Below are 20,804 nucleotides of genomic sequence, written 5' to 3' on the forward strand. Positions count from 1 at the left end.
CTATCATAGTCACTTAAATTTGAGTTTTTAAAAAGCAATTTCATAAAAATACAATATAACTACAATCAAATTATTTTAATGTATCTTATAGGATAAGGAACTATTTTTTAAAAATCTGTGCTCACTAGTTTTATTTATCACTGCAGAAGAGAGCTGAGATACAAGCGTCAAATCCTCGACTTGTATTAATTCTGGGGAAAGTGGTGATTTAGGGGGCTTTATACACCCAGAAGAACCTCCAGATTCATGTTTGCATTTCTTGCTGCGAGCCTTCCCTGAAGACAAAGTTGAGGATAACAGTGCAGGTTTCTGAGTGTTGGCAGAACTGCTAATGTCAGCTTCATTTTGTTTCTGACTTTGAGGTTTAGGTGAAATCGCCTGAATAAATAATAAAAAATTGATATTTTTATTTTGGTTTCTTCATTTTGGCTCTTGTATTCTATTTTGATTGTTAAGCAACTTTAGTATCCAAAACATTGTTAAGCAACATATAACATTTCTATTACAAATGAAAAACCAAAAAGAACCCCACAAATTATTAACTAAAAGTTGGATAAGTTGTCTTTAAAGGGATACTGTCAACTTTCAGTCTAATATTTTTGCTACATTATTTATATTTTCAGAATATAAAATAATATACTAAACAAATATTTAAAGTAGTAAATTGAAATGTATCTCCTTTGGAATGAAAATTCTCAGGGACATTAATAATTAAGTATATAAGCAGCATTATCATGTTTTTGAGCATTAACAAAATACATTTAAACTTTTGAATTTCAAATGTTTTCTTATAAAATAATTTCCTTTATCAAGCTGAATGTGGACATTTCCCATAAGTAGACAGTTCCTCTTTAAAGAAAGATCTCAACAGGAAAACAATGACCAAATTAACAAAACATCTTTAACTCATTTTAGTGCTGAAAGCTAGAGTTTCATAAGCATAATGCATCATGAAATCAGAGCTACCAGCAATAGAGAGTTAAAAGACTAAAAACAATACAAAACAAGCAACAACAACAAAAAAAACCAAAGAGATAAAAAGTGTAAGTTAAAAACATTGGGTTTAAAAACAAAATACGTCGCATTCTTAGATGAGAGTTTTTACCTTCTTCCTGCCAACTGATATTTTTAAAAAAAATTAGAACTTTGTCAGTTCTTTCATAAAGAATATTTTTATTCACTTGGCATAAAATTTCCTGCATATGTAAAATTATGGGTGCATGTGTCTCAAAGACAACAGAAAATAGCCACATTGGATAGGTTTGCAAGCTATCATGCTGGAATTCTTATACTGTATCTCCTCTCTTCCTGATATATGTATCTGAGAGCAAAATATACACATTTTTTAAAAAATCTAGGATAGGCCACTATAATAAGTCAGTCAAATTGCTAGCGCTACAAACAACATGGTTGTCCCCAAGAAAACCTTTTTATTTCCATATATTTTTTGAAGAATGACCACCAAATCTGCAGTCTGCTGTTCTCTGAAATATGAAAGACCATTGTTTGGGGACCAAATAAATAATTCTGTTCCCCCTAAAGGAAAAGGCCCTCAAATTTGGGTGGGGGAAAAAGGTGTATACTTGATATGAAAGCAAGGCACTGTTGAATGCTCTACAGATGGCATGCTGGACATACCACATAAAAGGTGTGGTGTCAAGTGCCCCATTCATTCAGTTCTCATTTCTATTTCTTAATTTACTTGTCATATATGTGTATAAATGGGACTAATCGTTCGAAAAAGTACTCCATAAATGGAAAGTATTCCTAAGCTTGTCATAAAAGGTGTTGCCAGAAAAGTAATTAGAGCCATTACTTGTAAATAAACAATTTTATTGTTCATCTTCACATTTGTGAAAGACATCACTACAGCATTCATTACTCTTAAGTTACAAAGTTATAAAACAAGATTTTAAACTTAAATTAATCTTGATAAGGTGCTTAACTTCTAAACAAGGACAAATTAAACACTTTTAAAAACTTACTGAATTATTATGCATCTAATGCAAGTTTTTATCCAAAAGTAAATGTAACATGACATTTCCCTAATACAATTAAATAATCTATAATTAATAATCTAAGAATGAGGTTCAAGACCACATAGTTTGAATCTTTTAAAAAATATAAATAAAATAAATCCATTAGCACAGTAAGTTTTGGCTATAGGCCTGCTATCAATTTATGTCATAACTGACATTATTTTAAATCATTAGGACAATAAAAGTTAGTGACAATCAATACTTCTCTTTCAGGTCTACTGTTGATATGAAGTGAGATGTAACTAAGAGCTTTACAACTCGGCTTTTTAACTTTGAAGCAAGGCTAAGATGTAGCATAAAAATTAACAGTTTCGTTACAAAACATTTTCACACTGAAGTCAACCTGAATAACAAATAAAAAATAAGGGAACATCATAATGTTCCTTAAAATCTAAATAATTTACAACATTTTCATTAATGATTATTGGTCTCTGTTACAAAACTGGCAAGAACTCTCAAAAAAAGGTTTTAATTATGCATATACAAATAGCCGAGTTATTCCATTTTCCTTCTTTTTTAACTCAATTTCAAATTGGCATTTTTCTGTATTTCTCTCTGATATGGGTACTGATCCCTATACTAACTTCCCACATATAATAATTTTCATAACCACATTCACCTCACAAGATTGTGCGTAATGAAAAATTGACATTGTAATGAATTTTCCAGAAACATTTTATTACCCAAGTCCCTGATATATTGCATTCTGAGAATATCATAACAGTGGTGATTGTACAAAATATTGTTATATCTGGGACAATGAATATAGTAGTACACAGTAAAAAAGTCATTTAAAATTTGGTTGATATACTGACAACGGCAAGGACTTAACCGTTTGATGACAACAAAAAATCAAAAGATGAGTTATTGACATACTAATCAATTTAAAAGACCATTGATTTAATACAACATTAATAGAGGCACCCAAACAATGCACTGTTATTAAATCAGGCCTAAAATAACACTGAAAAACTCAATACAATATCAATTAAATTTGGACTATCTTTAAAACGCATATAGAGAAGAGCAAAAAGATACTCATCTTAAAGCCTTCTTTATTAGGCTACTAATAAAGAAAATCAAAATAATACAAAAAGGATATATTAAAACTACATTAAGGCTCAGATTTTAAAACAGGAGAACCACGGAAATCCAGTTATGGCTATTACTGTGTTCTTACAGTCTTACAGTGCCTAAGAAGTTAAGCCCTTAGAGAATGTAAAAGCATGCACACAGTTCATTATGTACAGGTATTGTGGGAATCTGAAGGTAGCCAAGGCAAATTCTAGCAACTGCAACCTTCACTTTTAAATTCCTGTTAGGTGGTTTAAAGACAGACCCTTAATAGTTTTTTAAACTCTCTTTTTTATTGTAGTTATTAAAATATACATCCTAGCAAAAATGTATGGCTCATTGATCAATTCATAAAACACATAGTCTAACAACACCAATTGTACAATATAAAAGAAACTTCTTACAAAAGAAGCTTTATTTGATGTCAAAAAACCCTGTTTTAACTCACAAATGAAAAGTATTTGTGTAAGGGTCTTCTGGTAAGCTAAAGGTGATCCAGCTGGAAGTTTATACCCTGGGATGCCTGTCTTCAGGCCTTCCAATTTTGGAGACAAAGGCTTTAATGCCAGTCTACTGAAAACAAACACTAATCAAGTCTGTAGTTTATCTGTATACCCTGAAGAAGGCAGAGTTAAAAATAAATCATCAATTAGCTTCCTATTCCCGTATCTGATCAAAAGAGCAATTTCAATTACGTAGATACTACAGCTCCGTGATCATTCCAGTGGGAACCTTGAAAAAAATCAAATGCTACCATTTCATACCTGCTCCAGCACTGGAGCTGTTTCATTGTAGTCTTCTTTGTTTTCAGCACCATCCACCCCAACAGCTTTGGATGCCAACAAACCTTGAGAAAAATTGTACAGAAATGGCTTATTAGAAAAAATACTGATATCACCCTAATTAACTTCTCAAAAATTTTAGCACCATTATCTCATACTTTTTACTACACAGTAAAAATTCTCAAATGCTCCCTTTTCAAAAATACAAACACCTTTAATAAGTCAAGGCACGCAAGCAGAACTTCAGAGTGTTCACACAGTTACCTGGGCTTTTAAAACTATTCTTCTTAGGACCCTTGTGCACACACACACACTGTAAAAATTAAAAATTCTGTGATTCAAAAGTCGAGATTTATTGCTTAGATTGCTGATTCTCATAAAACGTACTACGGGCAAAAATAAGTTTTGTTTTATTAGTAGCTAAAATATGCTCCTAGCTTTTAACTTTATTTAGATCCTTTAACCTAAGCTTTGTGTGTTTATGTCTATTTTCAGTTACATCTTATCTTCTTACCAAAGTCCCCAAAACATTAGTGGATCCATTTTATGTTAGCAGGAAAAAGCAGGGCTCCTTCCCTTAACTTAGAGCTTCAATCTACACACGATGAGAAAAACTGGAAGTTCCTGTTTTCTTCAACACATATCACTAATTCTCAATTTTAGAAAACAGAATATTTGGAATATACATGATTTCACAAAACTAAAAAGCTGTTTGAACTAGTAATTTAAAAATATTTACTTGGTTAAAATTCCTTGCTAAGTCTGTCAGTACCTTCAATGAAGCCAGGTGGATAAGCACTGTATAAGGACGTGTATTTGTTTTTGTTTATAGCCACCTTGCTCACAGAAGGCCACCTAAAAAGTTCTGCTTCAAACAAAGCATGATAGCAACTGACAATATAACAGTAAACTTATCACAGCAATTATACCACCTTTCTTAGTGAAGCTGTCTACATTATTTCATAGGAGAAGAGGAGTCCCCAAATACCACACTCTGTAGAGTGTATTCTGTCTTGGCTCAGTAGGAAGTCATACATTAAAACTGTATTTGTGACATAGTACTAGAGCTAAATGTTTAAGCAAAAGCACCATTCCTTTACTGGCAAGCTGAATATCTAGAGCTCAAACTGAAACATAAAGAAAAAGCCAGTAAGAACAATTTTGATCATCAATGACTGATAATAACAATGTACTTAGCCCAGTTTGAGAAAACAACTTACATGGTTTGCTCCTGTCTTATACTACATACAGTATAGATTTAAATGGAAAAAAAGGTAAGTAAGCAACTTTTAAAATGTTTTTAAGTGATAAATTCAATCCCAATTATAACCTGAACATACTTTTACATAACTAAAAAAATAGCACGGAATATTTCTTTTAACATTTAAAACCACATTAACTGGGTGTTTCTTCTACAGCTAGTATTCTTGAGAATCTATGAATGATTAAAATAAAGAAGAAAATTAGAGAACCAAGTTCTTTTGCAAGGAAATTAGTAGAGGTTCTATTTCTAAGGGCTAGTCAAACAAGACAGGTATTTGCTATTCAATATGCTTATGTCTTCTATTTTGTTTCCTTTCATGTAGGTGGTAGAAAAAGTTTTTAATGTTCAACAATAGATAGTATGGATCACAAACTACAAAATGAAAAGTAAGTACCACAAGAATTAAAGCAAATAATTCACCTATAACTTGTTGATTTACATTAAGATATTACAGAGTCAATAAATGAAAAGCCATTCCCATGTAATGTCGTGGCAAGAAAAAAATAAAGCAGAAAATAATGAAGCATTTAAGAAAAACTACTTAAAAATACAATACTTGGTCTCTAGAGAATTCAAAAGCCTCAAATATGATCAATGAAGTTTTGTGGACTTTACATGCATGCCAACTCTAAGTTATTAAATAAAAATAACAAGAGGAGACAAATAATGAAACAGGTACTTGAAGAGAGGACTCTACTTCTACCTTAAAAGGCAGTCCAAACTGCTATCTAAACCTGCTAACATTCTAGGAAGAACTGTAAAATCTACACAAAATGAGAATAATTGAAATGAAATAGAAACAAATTAAACTCATTTTAATTATTTGTAAGTACTTATTATCGATATATTATGAACAGGCTATCCTCCAGAAAATCTTAAAAGAATACATTATACAGCTTTAAGAAATTACAGTGGTGTCTCAGTTCACGAATGCTTCTGCTTGCTACTTTTGTTTGCTAACGATTTGGTTCCCAAACAGAAGCACCTGCAAAGTTTTGTTTTTGTTTTCGAATTCCACATCGGGTGACGAGACTGAGGTCATTTTTCCTGCATGAACACAAACATGGTCATCTTTTCCACAACTGTGGAATGAATTAAGTTCCTAAACTGAGGTAGTACTGTATTTAAACACAAGGTAGAAGGAGAGTATCAATTGCATATCAGTCCTACCCACAAACAAAATCAGAACCTCACAAAACTCTACCTAAATATAAAAGGCAGTCCCTTTCTCCCTGCCAACAGGAACACACAGAGTGGGGCCAGAGCTCCTGGAATGCTGTGAGACACAGAAAGAGCACAGTGCACTGGTCAACTGTTGTTCTGTTTCACCCAGGGATTTCAAAACACAGTCTTTCTGCTGGAATCAAAAATCAAGTATCTTTGACATTACTGTCAATAACATATTATTGGTCAATTCAAACCCCAGAATTTAAAAAATGACTGTATTTTAAAAAATTCTTTAAATTGAAAACACCCATCTAAAGAGGTAGAATGTCCAGAAACTCCTAGATACAAGGGGAAACATATCGTTCACTCAACGTTACTATTTCTTCTTTTACCCCTTAACAATTTCCATCTTAAAATCTAGTCTAATTCAATTCGTTTGCAATTTTGTACCAAAGGTATTAACTCCTGATTTTCTACACAAAATTGTCTCTTTTTTTGAGACAGGGTATAGTTTTGTCATTCAGGTTCAGGAATTAACTTAATATGTAAGCCAGGCTTGCCTCAAACTTGTAGTGATTCTCCTGCCTTGTCCTCCTACATACTGGGATTACAGGAGGGCATCATCGTGCCTGGCTTTGTTCTGTTTTTGAGACAGGATCTCAATTCAGCTGATCTTGTACTCAGTACAAGCTTGAAAATTGCAGTGATTCTCCTGCCTCAGCCTCCCAGTGGTAGAAATACAGGCATGTGCTACCAAGCCCAGAAAAATTCTCTATTTTAAATCAATATGCATATAGCATATGATTTAACTATCAATAAGTTTTATTATATAATAAAAAATAAGACACTAGAAGTGCAACTGTATTTTCAATGTCTACCTATTTGGAAATTCAAAAAAGCCAAACTTACATTACTCTCTAACAAAATCAGATCTAGAATCACTGTATTTATTGTGGGGAAGATGTGAATATACAAAGAATTAAATTTATCCAGTGGCAGATTCACTTCTTTTCAGGTAGAACTAAGAGTAGGGGTTTATCAGCGCATGATACCATAACCCTAAACCCCATTCCTCTCAGTATTAATGGAACATAAAGACACATATAGGTGAGCCTGAGAAGTTTAAAACACACCAGCATTCCAAAAGAGGTACTTTGTACTAGTTCTCATCAATATTTACGGACCATACATGAAATTTATTATACAGAGGCAAGCTTGAGGTTCAACCACTGAAGATAATCTTACAATATCTATTGTCTTTTTGCATGACATAGTTGTAACATGAAATCCAAAATAGATGCAGAGAGGTAAGTTCCTAAAAGGATTATCACACACATAACTCTTCGAGGAAATAAGGGAAAAGACCATAATGAAGTAACATTCATAAAATCTTATGCATTGCTGTTGTTGCCAAACAATCATGTTTAAGATTCCTAAAGAAATGTGAAGAGAAAGTCCCTCCTCAGAAGGCACAGGGCGTTTTTAAGCAACGAGGATTATAACTTGATGTGCATGGCAAAATGGTCCTTTTTTCCTCATCACTGTCCTTTCCACGGCCACACAAAGATAATGCATCACCACAGACTCAAGTTCTTTTCTTTTCTTTCGCTTTTTGATTTAAATGTTGAATTTGAACTTGAACCTTCCAATAAGGCACGTTAAGAGTAGGTATATGTGTATATTGACTAAAACTAAAAGCAGGGCATGTTACCCAGACCGAAGGAAAAAAAACACGACGCTGGTAAGCTGGCAGTCATATCGTGTCAGAGTCACTCCGTCTTTCTTGATCTTGACTCCTCCAACAATGCTGTTTCAATCTTTGCATCCCAGAGTCAGGAGTACTATTCCACTTCTGTCCTGCATGTAGCACTGGGGTCCACATTTTAGGGCAAAACTGAAGTTTCAGGCTGCCATCAGAGCAACTGCTTAGAGAACATTTTGGTTCTTTCCAAGACTAACACTTTCTAAGGAAAAGGTTTAATGGGTAAAATGACTTGAAATATTTCCTGTTCTGGGGCAAATATTTCCTTTACCAGAGAAAAGCACGGAAATAATATGAGCAAATGGAAACACACTGAATATTCTCACCTGCTGAAACCAATTATAATCACTTAAATGAACAGTATAATGCAAGAGTGGTTCTTAACAACTCTCAGCTTGAGGTATGTATCAGTAGGCTTCTTCTCTTCAGAAATTGTGGAAACATGTAATTTATGTTTATTTCAATATTTGAGAATAAAACCAAGCTTCTTCAAAAGATTTTAAATGAATGCCACAAAGGTTTACACAGCTTTATTAGGCTAAAGGTGGTAAAAACCATATTGTCCTTAGAAAGAAATATATGACTGAATCATTAAGATATTTTAACTCCCCTTTAACATATACTAAAAGAAGTATGTTTACAGTTTCTTTAAGACCTGGTAAATGAGGCTGAATAGGCCTTGGAAGAGCAGGGCCTAGCATGAGGGGCCCTGCTTCCAACACTGTAAACCCCTCTTCTGTGAACACTAAGTAGGCTAGGACTGGCAGTGTTCCTCATTACTCTAGCATTGCTACATCCTAAGTCACAGGAAAGCACATGAAAACAAGGCTAGATTCAGGGGCTCAATCAGAAGATAAGGGCAGAAATAAAAACTTTTTAAAACTTCATAGAAGTACTTTTATATCAGGAATTAACAGATGATTCAGGAAATGAATGTGACTCAGACTTCCATCTTTCCAAACATGTATTGTTCCATCCTTAAATGAGTATGGGTAAGTGTAAGAATGCTGACATAAAATACTGAGAATCTTGGATAATATGTCACCATAGGTTGACAAAATAGTTTCTTATAGAAACTACTCTTACCACCAAAGTGATACAAAAACTATGCAATTTTGTAGTGTTTGAGCTTATCAATATCCTCACAACATCCCTGTGAGGTAGGTAGAAAAATTTGTGCTATCTTTCACATTTTACAATAGAGAAAGCTGACAGCGTTGAAAAACATTTACTATGAAGAACCAAAAAGTAACTTTCTTAGCAGTTCAGTACACTGATACACAAATGGTACATTTTACTTTATTAAAAATATACTGCTCTAAAATGAAATCTCTATTCCCCCAAAAAAGAATCATTGTAGTTTACCAGTAATCTTGTTCAGTCGAGCTCTCTTTGCCTGAAATGAGTTGCCTTGATTATTTTTCCTCTTGTTTGATAACATGCACTCTGGCTGTGGAAAGACCATCTTTGGGATGTTCTCTACATGAAGTCCTACTTTTAACAGAACAAATATATGAGACTTTATCCAGAATCCAAATTTAAAACACATGATTTTTAAAAACCAGTAAAATAATAAAAAATGCTTTGTTCAATCATTTTTTTTCACTTAGTGCTTGATTAGAACTTAAAGAACACAAATCCCTCCAGACTGATGCATCAGAAATAAAGCTAATTATTTTTTAATTTGAAAAATAATTTTTTGAGACGGGGTCTCATTATGTAGCCTAGACTGGCCCTAAACTCTCAATCCTGCCTCAGCCTTACAAGTCCTGGGAGTACAGATGTACACTACTACGCCCAGCTTTAAGCAGGTATTCTTTAAGAAAAACAATAAAAGACTAACAGTGCTTTTGCCATAAAACATACAGATATGTATGCAAAGCACCTAAAAGGTTAAAGAAAAAAATACAAATAAAACAAACAAAAAAAACTCAGCAAAAACCTATTACAGAATTTGCAAATCAAAATTACAACTCATTCCTATTCAAGAATATTGACAGCATCTAACATTGAATAATGATATAATTAATCTTCAAATCTATTTGTAAGATGCTAATAAAATTAGCCATGTATTATGCTAGGTAAAAAAGCCTACTGATTTCATAAGTTTGATATTACAGGTGGCCAAGGGATTGAACTTATTCACTACGAGTTTATCAGGACCAAAGGAAGGAAATAGGAATGCTATTTTATACCAAATGTTTCACTAGATGTAGGAAGATCTTCCTTCTTTTCAACTTCTGGTGTGGCTATACAAGTTGAGGTTTCTTCCTTCTTTGAAGGTACTTTAAACCATTTTCTCTCCTCTTTCTCTTTATCTTTATTGCTGTTAGCACTGGTTCGAGGTTTACTCCCTGTTTTATTCTTGGCTGCGGCTGCAGCAGCTGCTTTGACTAATGCTATCCAGTCCTCCAAAGGAAAAACAAAAACAGGTAATGTATTAAAAATTTATCAGAATGTAGTTACAATAATGAGTAAAAATATGTATCACATTTCCAAAGCTATGTTCACATATAACCATTTGTAAAAGTCAAGTTAACTATATGTACATGGTAGATCATAGATATAGTAGATTATCAAATTTAATAATCTAATAGGCTAACTGGATTCCATAAAATAAGAAATTATTCAAAAGCATGTATTCCTTTGATATCTTTTCACAAGAATGAAATATAAAATAACTGAAAATCCATGACAAACATGACACTCTACCTTATTTCAGGACTTAAATCCAACATTATCTTTCTTTCTCATAATACAACAGACCATAAAAGAAGAGAAAAATGCTTACATTCCAGTCCTGTGAAAATTAATGAGATATATTCCCACTGACCAAATTATTCCTTATTACAGGAAGAATGCTGCATTCAAATCATCATTAATTTCATGGAAATTAAAGTATGATCTTATCACTTTCTAAAACTTTTAAAGTTTAGAATTAATTTATCACAACAGGTCTATATTATTGATGAAGGAAAACAGAGCTGCAAGACTTGACCAAGTTAAAGCACACACTGTCAGCATCCAGGTTAATCTCTCTTTCTCTATTGTACTACTTTATGAAAGTGTGTTAGATATCATTTGTTTGAGATGCAAATATTTATATTTTCTTTAAGTTTTTACTTGTAGCTAAATATATATATATATATTTGGTACCAGGGATAGAACTCCGGTCCTTGAGCTTGCACAGCAGGCGATGAAACCACTGAGCTAAATATTTTAACTAAAATTTTATTACAAAATATATAGAAAGATGTAAAAAAGCATAAAGTGGGTTAATATTTTAATTTTCAGAATCAAAGAGGGATTTTTTTTTAAAACAAATATTTGTAATATCTGTATGGAGCTAATTTTCCACTAAGACCACTAAGTTCTGTCACAGACCAGATTCATCCAAAATACAGAACACATTAAACTCCTAACCTAAGAACCGAAAACAATTTCGAAACACCAATGAATTTTATTCATTTGATACATAATCACTACAGGTAAAAAAATTAAGTAAGCAAAAAACACTAATGGCTGTTCAGCCTTGAAAACACATGAGAAGATAAATAAGCCATTATATAAAAACAAAACTATCTCTTCCCTCCTCCCCATGATTAAAATAAACTGAAAACATCATGTGATTGCACCTAACACGTCCATTCACCAATTTTCTATTGAATATACTGCTACATAAGCCAGGAACCATGCTATGCATTCAAGAGATGACAGATGATAAAAGAAGAACTGGTCCTGTCCAACTGAAACTCACAGGAAATTAAACTTAACCATCAGGCAATGTGGCAGAAGACAATAAAGGAATACATAAAATACTATGGGACAAGAGAAAAGATTAATTTTGACTACAGAGAAAGTTAGCAGAGTTTTGTAGGGAAAATGTCACCTAAAAGGAGAAAATGAGCTTTCTAAGCAACAGGGGAAACACTTTAAAAAGGCATGGAAGTCAAGAGCGTACAGGAAAAGGAACGGGGGATGAAAGCTCAGCGAGAGGATGAGAAGCTAAATGGATTAGAGCTATGTTGAGTCTTGAGACTAACATTCAAATGGGAAGGAAAGCAAGCACCACCAACAGAAAAATGAAGAAAGAACAATCAATAAAGTAGAAAGAGCAAATGGAGTAAGTATACCCATACTAGCAAAGTAATGTTTCACGCAGCAGAGAGTCTGTGTTTACTGACTTTTTGAGAGTGTAACATATAATTCTAAGTTCCACATTGTTGGGGAAATAATCAGTGCTTAAAGTAATGCTGGAAAATGTCAGGAGTGATTTTCATTGCCAAGCTATTTTCTATTTCCAATAAGGAGGTGACTAGAAAAAAGAAAATCATACTGCAACTTCAAAATTTAAATATTAAAAAAAGCTTGATTATATAATTTGTTGATCATGGGAATCATTATAGCCATGTGACTAAAGAACTCCTCCTATTATTCTGCTTTTGTATTTTTAAGAGAGGGTCTCACTGTGTTCCCTAAGCAGGCCTAGAACTTAAAATCCTAGCTGAGTCTCCAGAATAGTTGCAATATCAGGTGCACACTACTACACTGGCTTTGTCATATATTTTTAAATAGGAAGACTGACAAATAAAATAAGCATAACCTTTCCCTGAATTAGAATAATGACATACTTCCTAGTTCACTGTAGAAAAAGGTGTACAGGAAAACACACACACACACACACACACACACACACACACACACAGTGTTTGGAATGAGAAGACCTGGATTCAAGGAGTCACTCTGCACATGATGTATCAGCCACACCTATGTGAAAGGATGTGCTGTGAGAATCCAATGACACATTCTATGCAAAACTGTTCTGTGGCCAGTAAAGGGTCTTCTGAGCCAATCCACACTGCTGTGTCACAATGTGAGTTTTACACCAGCACACTTTCAGGGGGAGAAAAGAAAAGGAGAGAAAAATCAAGTCCTTCTGTGGCTATAAGACTTCAAATTTAATGTAATGAACAAATCAATCTCTCACCCCGTAGTTACTGCTGCTATGTTTTTATTAGGATGAAAGATGAGAAGTAATAGTAAGAAGGTAACTCATTAGTTGGAAGAATTGATTTTCACCCCATAAAATGTGTCAGTTTCATAGGTATTTATGGGTCAACACCACCACCCTACTCAAAATCATGTACAAGAAAAACTGGAGGGAGGGAGGGGAGGAAGGTTCTACTTTGGACAGTGAATGTGCCTCCCATACCTTCTTTCCCAGTAGAAAAACACCTACAGCTACCGCACAAGAAGGACCACAGCTTATTCCTAATCCAACACGGTACATTAAACTCTGTAATCAAGCTGAACTCTGAATACAGGGAGAGGTTGACCAGTATTAAGCAACTGATTCAAAGCCAGAAATAATAGCATTAAGGCTTTTATTTAGGCTTGAGAATACTACTCTATAAGTTCACACAAGTCATATTGTTAGTACTGTCTCAATTTATAAGGGTCCTATAGAAAGTTTAGAGAAGAGTACTTCCACAGTACATTTATTTGATGCATTATTTTTTGCTAGCTTAACAAAAGAAGTTTCATTTTAGGTCTTTATAAAGGGATTATCAAAGTACTCAAAATCTGCCAAGATTTAGGATTGTCTCAGCCCTGCCTGAACACCTTGCTTAGCATAGATCCTAGATAAAAATAAAACTCTTCCTGAGGAAAAAAATGAGGGCAGACTTTAAAAAAAAAAATCTATAAATATTTTTAATCTGTCTATAATTAAGCATTATGAAGAAAAAAAAGAAAAATTAAGTATAGTGCTACCCAAATGTTTTTTCAGTAGTTTTACATTTTGCATTGATTTTAATGTTAACATACATCATGGTGTGACAAAAATATTTATACATATAAAGAGCCAATAAATTTAATACCTACAGCCTGTGATTTTATCACAAACCAAACTGGCTCAATGCCCCACTTTCTAAAAAAGAAAGCTTTAAGGCAATAATATTAGTGTTATTTCATGAAGTCTGAATAATAAGAGTATGACACTAAATTTTAAAAGCCCCTCAAAAACTAACAGACCCCTGATTTTTCTGTGTAAGAAATCACACCACTGAAAGCTTAAAAGAACATTTTATTTATACAGACATGCAGAAAGACAAAAAGCAATTTCCAACTAAAAACATTTTCATTCTAAACTGCATTTACATATTAATAAATAGGTAATTCTAAAGCTGATCATAAGTAAATTTTTGAAAACAAGGTAATTTAAAACAGTAACATTTCTCAGAAGATTTCCTCAGAAATAATTTCTTTTAAATGTGGTGCTATCTATATTCTAGACTGCTAAATGCTTATATACTTAATTGAAGCTGACCAGGCAATAAAAACACATTTCAGGGTGACATTTTTGTCAGAAGATACAGAATAAATATGCAACATATTTCTGTGTTAAGACATTTTTACAGATTACTTTCAAGTTCTTAAAATTAATTGTAGGTCCAGGTGCTGAAAATCCCAAATAACAGCAGAACATAAAATACTTTTATAAGTTTCTAATGGCACCTTTTCTTTCCAATATTTCCGGAAACATAATCAACAAATGGAATCACAGTTTTAACTCCATCCCAGCTTTTCCTTCGAATGCTCACTGCTCATTCTTGCTTTAAGCAATGAAAAGCACATAATGCACTGCTTCCTTCATATGACTCAGAGAGCCCTACCTGAGACCGCCTACAGAGTGTCAGGTAAGCGCCTTTTAAAGGGAGATGAATAACTATGATTTGTAGAAGGAGAAGAAGATAAGAAAGTCAATGTAAAATTTAATGTTAAAATTAACTTTCTAAATGATACTATATACCACATAAAACAAATTTTTTAAAAAGGCACTTACCTCACTTCCCATAGACTGGTTACACGATCCAGCTGGGTCGATAGGACAACACCAGCTTAGTGGATGCTGGGATTTCACCTGGAACAGAAACTAGTGACCTATAACTTTAGCAGGTCTAAAACCAAAGAAGCAAATATCAAGTGTATAATTTATTTTACATTCTAAGCTTCTCTTCCTTGCTGCTATTTGGGGCTATCAGCACATAACCCTACAATTATTTCACTTTTAAAATGTATTTATATATTGTGATCATTCATCATTCAAGAAGACATCCCTTTAGGTAGCTTGGAATACTAAACACTCTTACCTGCCCCTTAGCATCCTCAGGCATGGCTTTAATGTGCATTCTTTTTAAACAACGAATTACTCCATCATAAAACTGAACTGTGAATGTTCCTGAAACAGGAGTAAGTTGCAACCATTAGAAAATATCATGCAACCTTACAGCAACACTTGAAGCTAGGAGGGAGTGACCTGACATAAATAAACGCTTTATGAATACAACACTGCAAACATATACCCCTTGTAAAGACTCCATCAAGTTTACTAAATTTTCTCTTTCTAAAATCACCTTTGAACTATTTCCCTTAAAGAGCATAAATTAAGTCTTGTAAGTTAGTTGCAATTCTGACATTTATCGAAGAATCTTAAAACTTATTTTGTAGTAATTTAAATATATTTAGACTTATAATGTAATCTGACAAAATTAAAATCATTATATACAAAAACAATATTTTTGCAAGAATGATCATTTTCTCTCTTGGAAAATATCCTTCAAAACAGTAACAGAGAGAAAGAGCTGACATATGAAAACATCACTTCCCAGGAAGAGATTATTCTCTTGGTAACAGTATTGAACTGGCATATAAAAATTCTAGATTCCCAGACTTTTAAGTCAGAAAATCATTTACAAATTATTTAGATAAATGTCTTCATGTGTGAATCAGGACATGGAATTCCAGGAAGGCCAAATACTGCACTGTACGGCAGTCGGCTAAGCAGCAGCAGAGCCACAGTGGACATTCTCAGCGCTGCCATGCCGCCCACGGCCTTTCCTACTAACTGATCCTACTTTCATAACTCAAGCTCATGTTTGCACATCCACTCCTAGGTAGATTCTGAAATACACTCACCTTTTATTACATAAGACTTGCTTTCAAGTCAATATAAGCCAGGACTATTAGAAAAAAATTATATAGATTTTATCCTTCCAGAAATTAAAATGGTTTCCTGTCATTACCTGGATGAATGTTTTTCTACTGTTTCTCAAGTGAGAGCAGAGTGGCACCTTAAGTAAACAGGTATTTGACTCATAAACAAGAAATGTGATACTTATGATTAATGCTTTTGGAATTGATACCAAAGCCAATGGTCTCTTTAGGCAAAGATTTTTCTTATTTTGTAATCTGATTAACAACATTTCACTCCTTATCTTTCTAAAGTTAGCATAATGTTTGTTAAGCACCACAAATATCTAATCCCAATTTACAGAAACAACTAATGAGGTGAACGGTAAGATGTAAAGACAACAGACATACTCTGAGAGAATGTCAAACTGTCTGCATACCCTGCACCCCATCATTCCTGCAACAGTCTTTCCTCTTGGCTCACACCATTCCAGAGGAGCCCAGGCTGCTGCCTAGCCCCTCATCCAGGCGTTCATCCCTCCCACCTCTGCTCATGCTATCTCCTCTGCTGTGTGCTGCCTTCACTCCTGCATGAAGCCTGAGCCCTACCCACTCCTCAAGGGCCACCTGCAATATGAAAACTTCCCTGATCACTCCAGTCCACACTGACTGGCCCCTTCTCGTCAAGTCTACAGGCTGTATTCCAAATATCAAAAGGTTCACATCTCTTAGTTTTGTTTTGCTTTTACAATAAACTGAATTTCTTTTGCCTTTTTCTCTTGGGTTGGGGTGGGGGGCTGAAGAGGCAGTCTTATCCATTACGCAGGGCACACAGAAATTAAAATTTTACACAGTACATCTAATGGAGATTTTTAAAAGACATACAATGACTGGGAATATTTAGCTAAGGGTTCAGTGGAACTCCTCCTGAAATGGAGGTAGTCACAGACCAGTACTATTACTCTTCCACCAAAGTAACCTGATCTTTCTATCTTACATGTCTGTGGATAAATGGGACAGGATCAAGATGACAGGTGCTCTTCTGAGTGGAACATGTATGCACACACATATGTATTCACACAACTGCACATGCATTCACTTGGGGAAGGTGAACTAGGAAAGGAAAAGTCCCAAAGCCTTCCACAATGAAAGGAACTGTGCTTTAAGAGAACATTGTTTAGTTCTGATTTGTTTTGTTCTAGGTAGATCCTATTACCAAACAGATGAATTATGTCTTCCTTTCCTGCCACAGACTATTTCTGCCTACTCTGTGCTAGGCTTTGGCTAGACAGTATGGGCCACTTTGAACAACATGTGAGCAAATGAGCTTTATAACATGGCTCTACAAAAGTGTCAGTGCACGGGGAGATTCAGGCCCCCATGCAAGAAAGAAACTGCACAACTAATAGCTGAGATCTTTCTCTACTTTTTCTGTAATAAGGTAACTGGTAATGAACCATACCTATGCTGATGGTTTTAATTCACAAAAAACAATGAAAGAGAATAAGATCTTTGTAAAGTTGTACAATGATTTCAAGTTACAGTACTATATTTTTTCACATCAAACATTTATTATTTTTTTTAAATGTTTTCTCTTATCTCCTGTTTTCTCTCATTTGTTGTTAGTTTAAATCCTAGGCTTAAATTTGTTCAATAGCTCCCATTATCTCCAAATAACATTCAAATTCTTTAGCAAGATTATGTGATACCTCACATATAGATTCTTGTCTCTTTCCCACTCTTCCATCCCTATAAAGAAATTCCTCACCCCAAACAATATGCATTTCCTTAATTTAGGGTGCCTCTTTCACTTCTTTTCCATGCACCATATTTTCTGGCAGAAAAGCTTTTGCATGCCCTCTTTAACTAACTTATGTCTTTCACAACTCAGTTTAAAGGAAGTATCCCCTTACTTAGATCAAATATCCTTGGCAAGAAGCTGTCATTTAGTTTCTACAGCAAAAACAATGAACAGGTGGTCAAATTTAGGAAATAACTGTAACTGAAAGCTAACAGATAACTGACTTGAAAAATACACGTTAAGTATGTCACAACTGTTTTAAATATTTTTATGAGAAGTTTTAAAGTACTTATGCATATTTCCAATAATAATTTAAGTATTAATTCTCATGCCTTTCGAAAGTTCTACTTTTAAATTCATTATCTGTCCAAAAGATTTCCAATCTTACCTTAGGATCTCATACTAATATATCTGATTTCTGTGTGGCTTTTTTCTTTTTTTCTTGTGCTGGGGATTGAACCTAAGACCTGGTGTATGACAGACAAGTGTTCTACCACTAAACTACATCCCCAGCCCAGAAGATTTTGGCTTTTTTCCCTCTTGTTTTGTTTTATAAGACAGAGTCTCATTATGCTGCCTAAGCCAGTCCTGAACTCCTGAGCTAAAGTGATCCTGCTGCCCTAGTCTTCCAAGTACCTGGGACTACAGTGTAAAACACTGTATATGGCTGATTTCTATATTACTTTCAACATTTTTTAACACTTCAGTAATACCTGCTTAATACTAAATATTCTAACATTCTAACAAATGTCTACCCAAAGGCTATTAGGAAAATCAACTCAGTCATCTATAGGTATTAATGAGAGGAGAGAACTAAGGCACAATAAAGAAAATCCTCAAACTGATAAAGTTGCATACTCTTCCCTCAGAAAATACAGTATGTGACTCGCTCAAGAGTTAAACTGATTTGAAATTCCCTTTATCTTCAACCTTTCCTTACTCTCTGGTTGAGATAATCATAAATTTAACACAGCCACAAACTAGAAACCAAGAAGTAGCTATAAAATGCAAATAATGTAGCTGTGTAAGCTGAAAATTGAAAAATTTTAACTATTTACCTCTACTAATTTAAATTTTTATTGAGGCAGTAAATCATGTACCATCATATTCTATACAATATATTACAAATTAAATGCTCTCAAAAAATACTAGCAGGAAATTCATTCAGTAAAACATAAAACACAGAGAAGTAAAACACTATATGTAACAATTACATAAAACTAAAACATAGTGAAATTTTACTATCAACTCCATTTTAAGACTCAGATCACTTCAAATACATACCTTCTTTGTTAATTGCTTCAATCTTGGCAGGATAATAGCGACAGTCTGTCCAACGAGCCAGAACTTCTTCTCCAGCTTTAAAATCCTATTTTAAACAACTTTTAAGATCAATTCCACGTATAATGAGCATTTCCTTAACAAAAACAGGCTTTTGTAAAACTTAACAGAATCCTTTTAAAATATGCCATTACATATCTAACAAGATTAGCCAGTGGAAAATGCTTACTACTTACAAAAAAATCTTCCTCTTCTTTTAGCCCTTCTTTCCTCAGTGCAGGTCTCTCGAGGGGTCGCAATCTATTGCTATCCCAGTAAATCCATTCATCATAACGATGACTCCAGCGCTCAAAATGGACTAACATCTTCCCCTCTTCATAGTCGATTTTTTCAATTCGTGATGGATACCTCAAAAAATAAAAACAATTCGTATAAAAGGAAACATTTTAAACTTTACTCAATGTATTAAATTGAAAGATTGCACAGAACTATTGCTTACCATTAAAAACATAAGGAAAACAATATACATGTCCATATTTTAAACTATCAAAGTCACAAAGTTTGATTTATTATTGTTGACTTTTATAAATGACTGCTCTCAAGATCTGGAAGTAAACCCTTTGATACACTCCTAGTAGAAATTTAAATTACTGCACTGTTTTGAAAAATAAAGTGCCAACACGCCTCAAGAGCCTTAAATATATTGCTACTTTTCTGACTCAGTAATTTCCAATTCTAGGACTGTATACATAAAGTATTATTTGCAATAGCAAAGAGAATACCATCTAAAAATATGGTTGGGGAAAATTGAAGATTGTCTATAAGTACACAAATTATGGCATATCTCCTGAAAAGAATGTTAGTCCTTTAAATGCGATTTAAAGAATTTTTAATGTGGAAAAATGTAAAAAAAAGTGAACACTGTATTTAGAATTATAGATATATAGAGTATAGAAAAAAATATAAATATACCGGCATGTACATCTGTCTCTATACGACATAAGCGTGCTTTTTTTTTTTTTTTTCATTTTTCTATACTTTCCAATATTGTATAATGAACATCAATGATGGTAAGGACAGACTGAGTAAAGCCTTAAATTTATATATATAAAAATATGGTTTTTGTCTTCACATATGATGATTCTCCTATAAGGTTAATTCCAAAATAGAAATTAGTTCACTTGAAAATTTTTACAAGAAAAATTGGCTCATTATTCCTAATGTAGTATAGTAAATATTCGCCGATCACTCAAAATTTTTGGAAAGGATGATTAAATAACATTAAGAACTCAATCACAGCACATGGGAGATGATTCAGCCATAATAGTTTATTTTTTCTTTTTTGCTAATTTCTGATAAAACTGGAGTCTGTTTTCTGTGGAAAACTGGCTTTATAATGCCCAACAGACTTTGACTAACTGTGACATAGATCACTACCTCTTTCATTACCCTATATTCATGGTATCAAGATCTTTTATACATTTAAATGGCCCTGAACTTTCTCTGACAGCCCCGCTCTCTTTCATGATACTCAGCTACCTGGATTTCCTCCTCCACACCACAAATGCCATGAGCCAGCACCTATGCTTCTGTCCACCCTGTCCCTTCTGCCCAGCCCTGACCTCCCTTCCTTCCAGGGTATACTCCTCACTCAGGACCTGCT

General features: G+C 33.8%; 1 protein-coding gene across 33 annotated transcripts in view; it reads right to left on the bottom strand.

Annotated features, from left to right (window-relative positions):
- The window catches only part of Phf20l1 (PHD finger protein 20 like 1), a 68,997-nt gene that overhangs the window by 32,020 nt on the left and 16,173 nt on the right, over positions 1-20,804 (bottom strand). For 8 of the 33 annotated variants that reach the window (XM_021251877.2, XM_021251843.2, XM_021251830.2 and 5 more), the window contains 8 exons: positions 19,378-19,549; positions 19,145-19,229; positions 15,240-15,328; positions 14,933-15,022; positions 10,284-10,497; positions 9,454-9,582; positions 3,878-3,960; positions 126-378 (listed from right to left, as the gene is read on the bottom strand). In XM_021251877.2, the coding sequence (XP_021107536.1) occupies positions 126-378; positions 3,878-3,960; positions 9,454-9,582; positions 10,284-10,497; positions 14,933-15,022; positions 15,240-15,328; positions 19,145-19,229; positions 19,378-19,549 (1,115 nt within the window). The remainder of the gene's footprint in view (positions 1-125; positions 379-3,877; positions 3,961-9,453; positions 9,583-10,283; positions 10,498-14,932; positions 15,023-15,239; positions 15,329-19,144; positions 19,230-19,377; positions 19,550-20,804) is intronic. The other 25 variants (XM_087187567.1, XM_021251872.2, XM_087187588.1 and 22 more) reach the window with 9 other exon arrangements.

The sequence above is a fragment of the Heterocephalus glaber genome, unplaced genomic scaffold (genome assembly GCF_053883595.1).
Source record: "Heterocephalus glaber isolate CG9 unplaced genomic scaffold, H.glaber_assembly_v1.0 deba00000281, whole genome shotgun sequence".
Taxonomy (NCBI): domain Eukaryota; kingdom Metazoa; phylum Chordata; class Mammalia; order Rodentia; family Bathyergidae; genus Heterocephalus; species Heterocephalus glaber.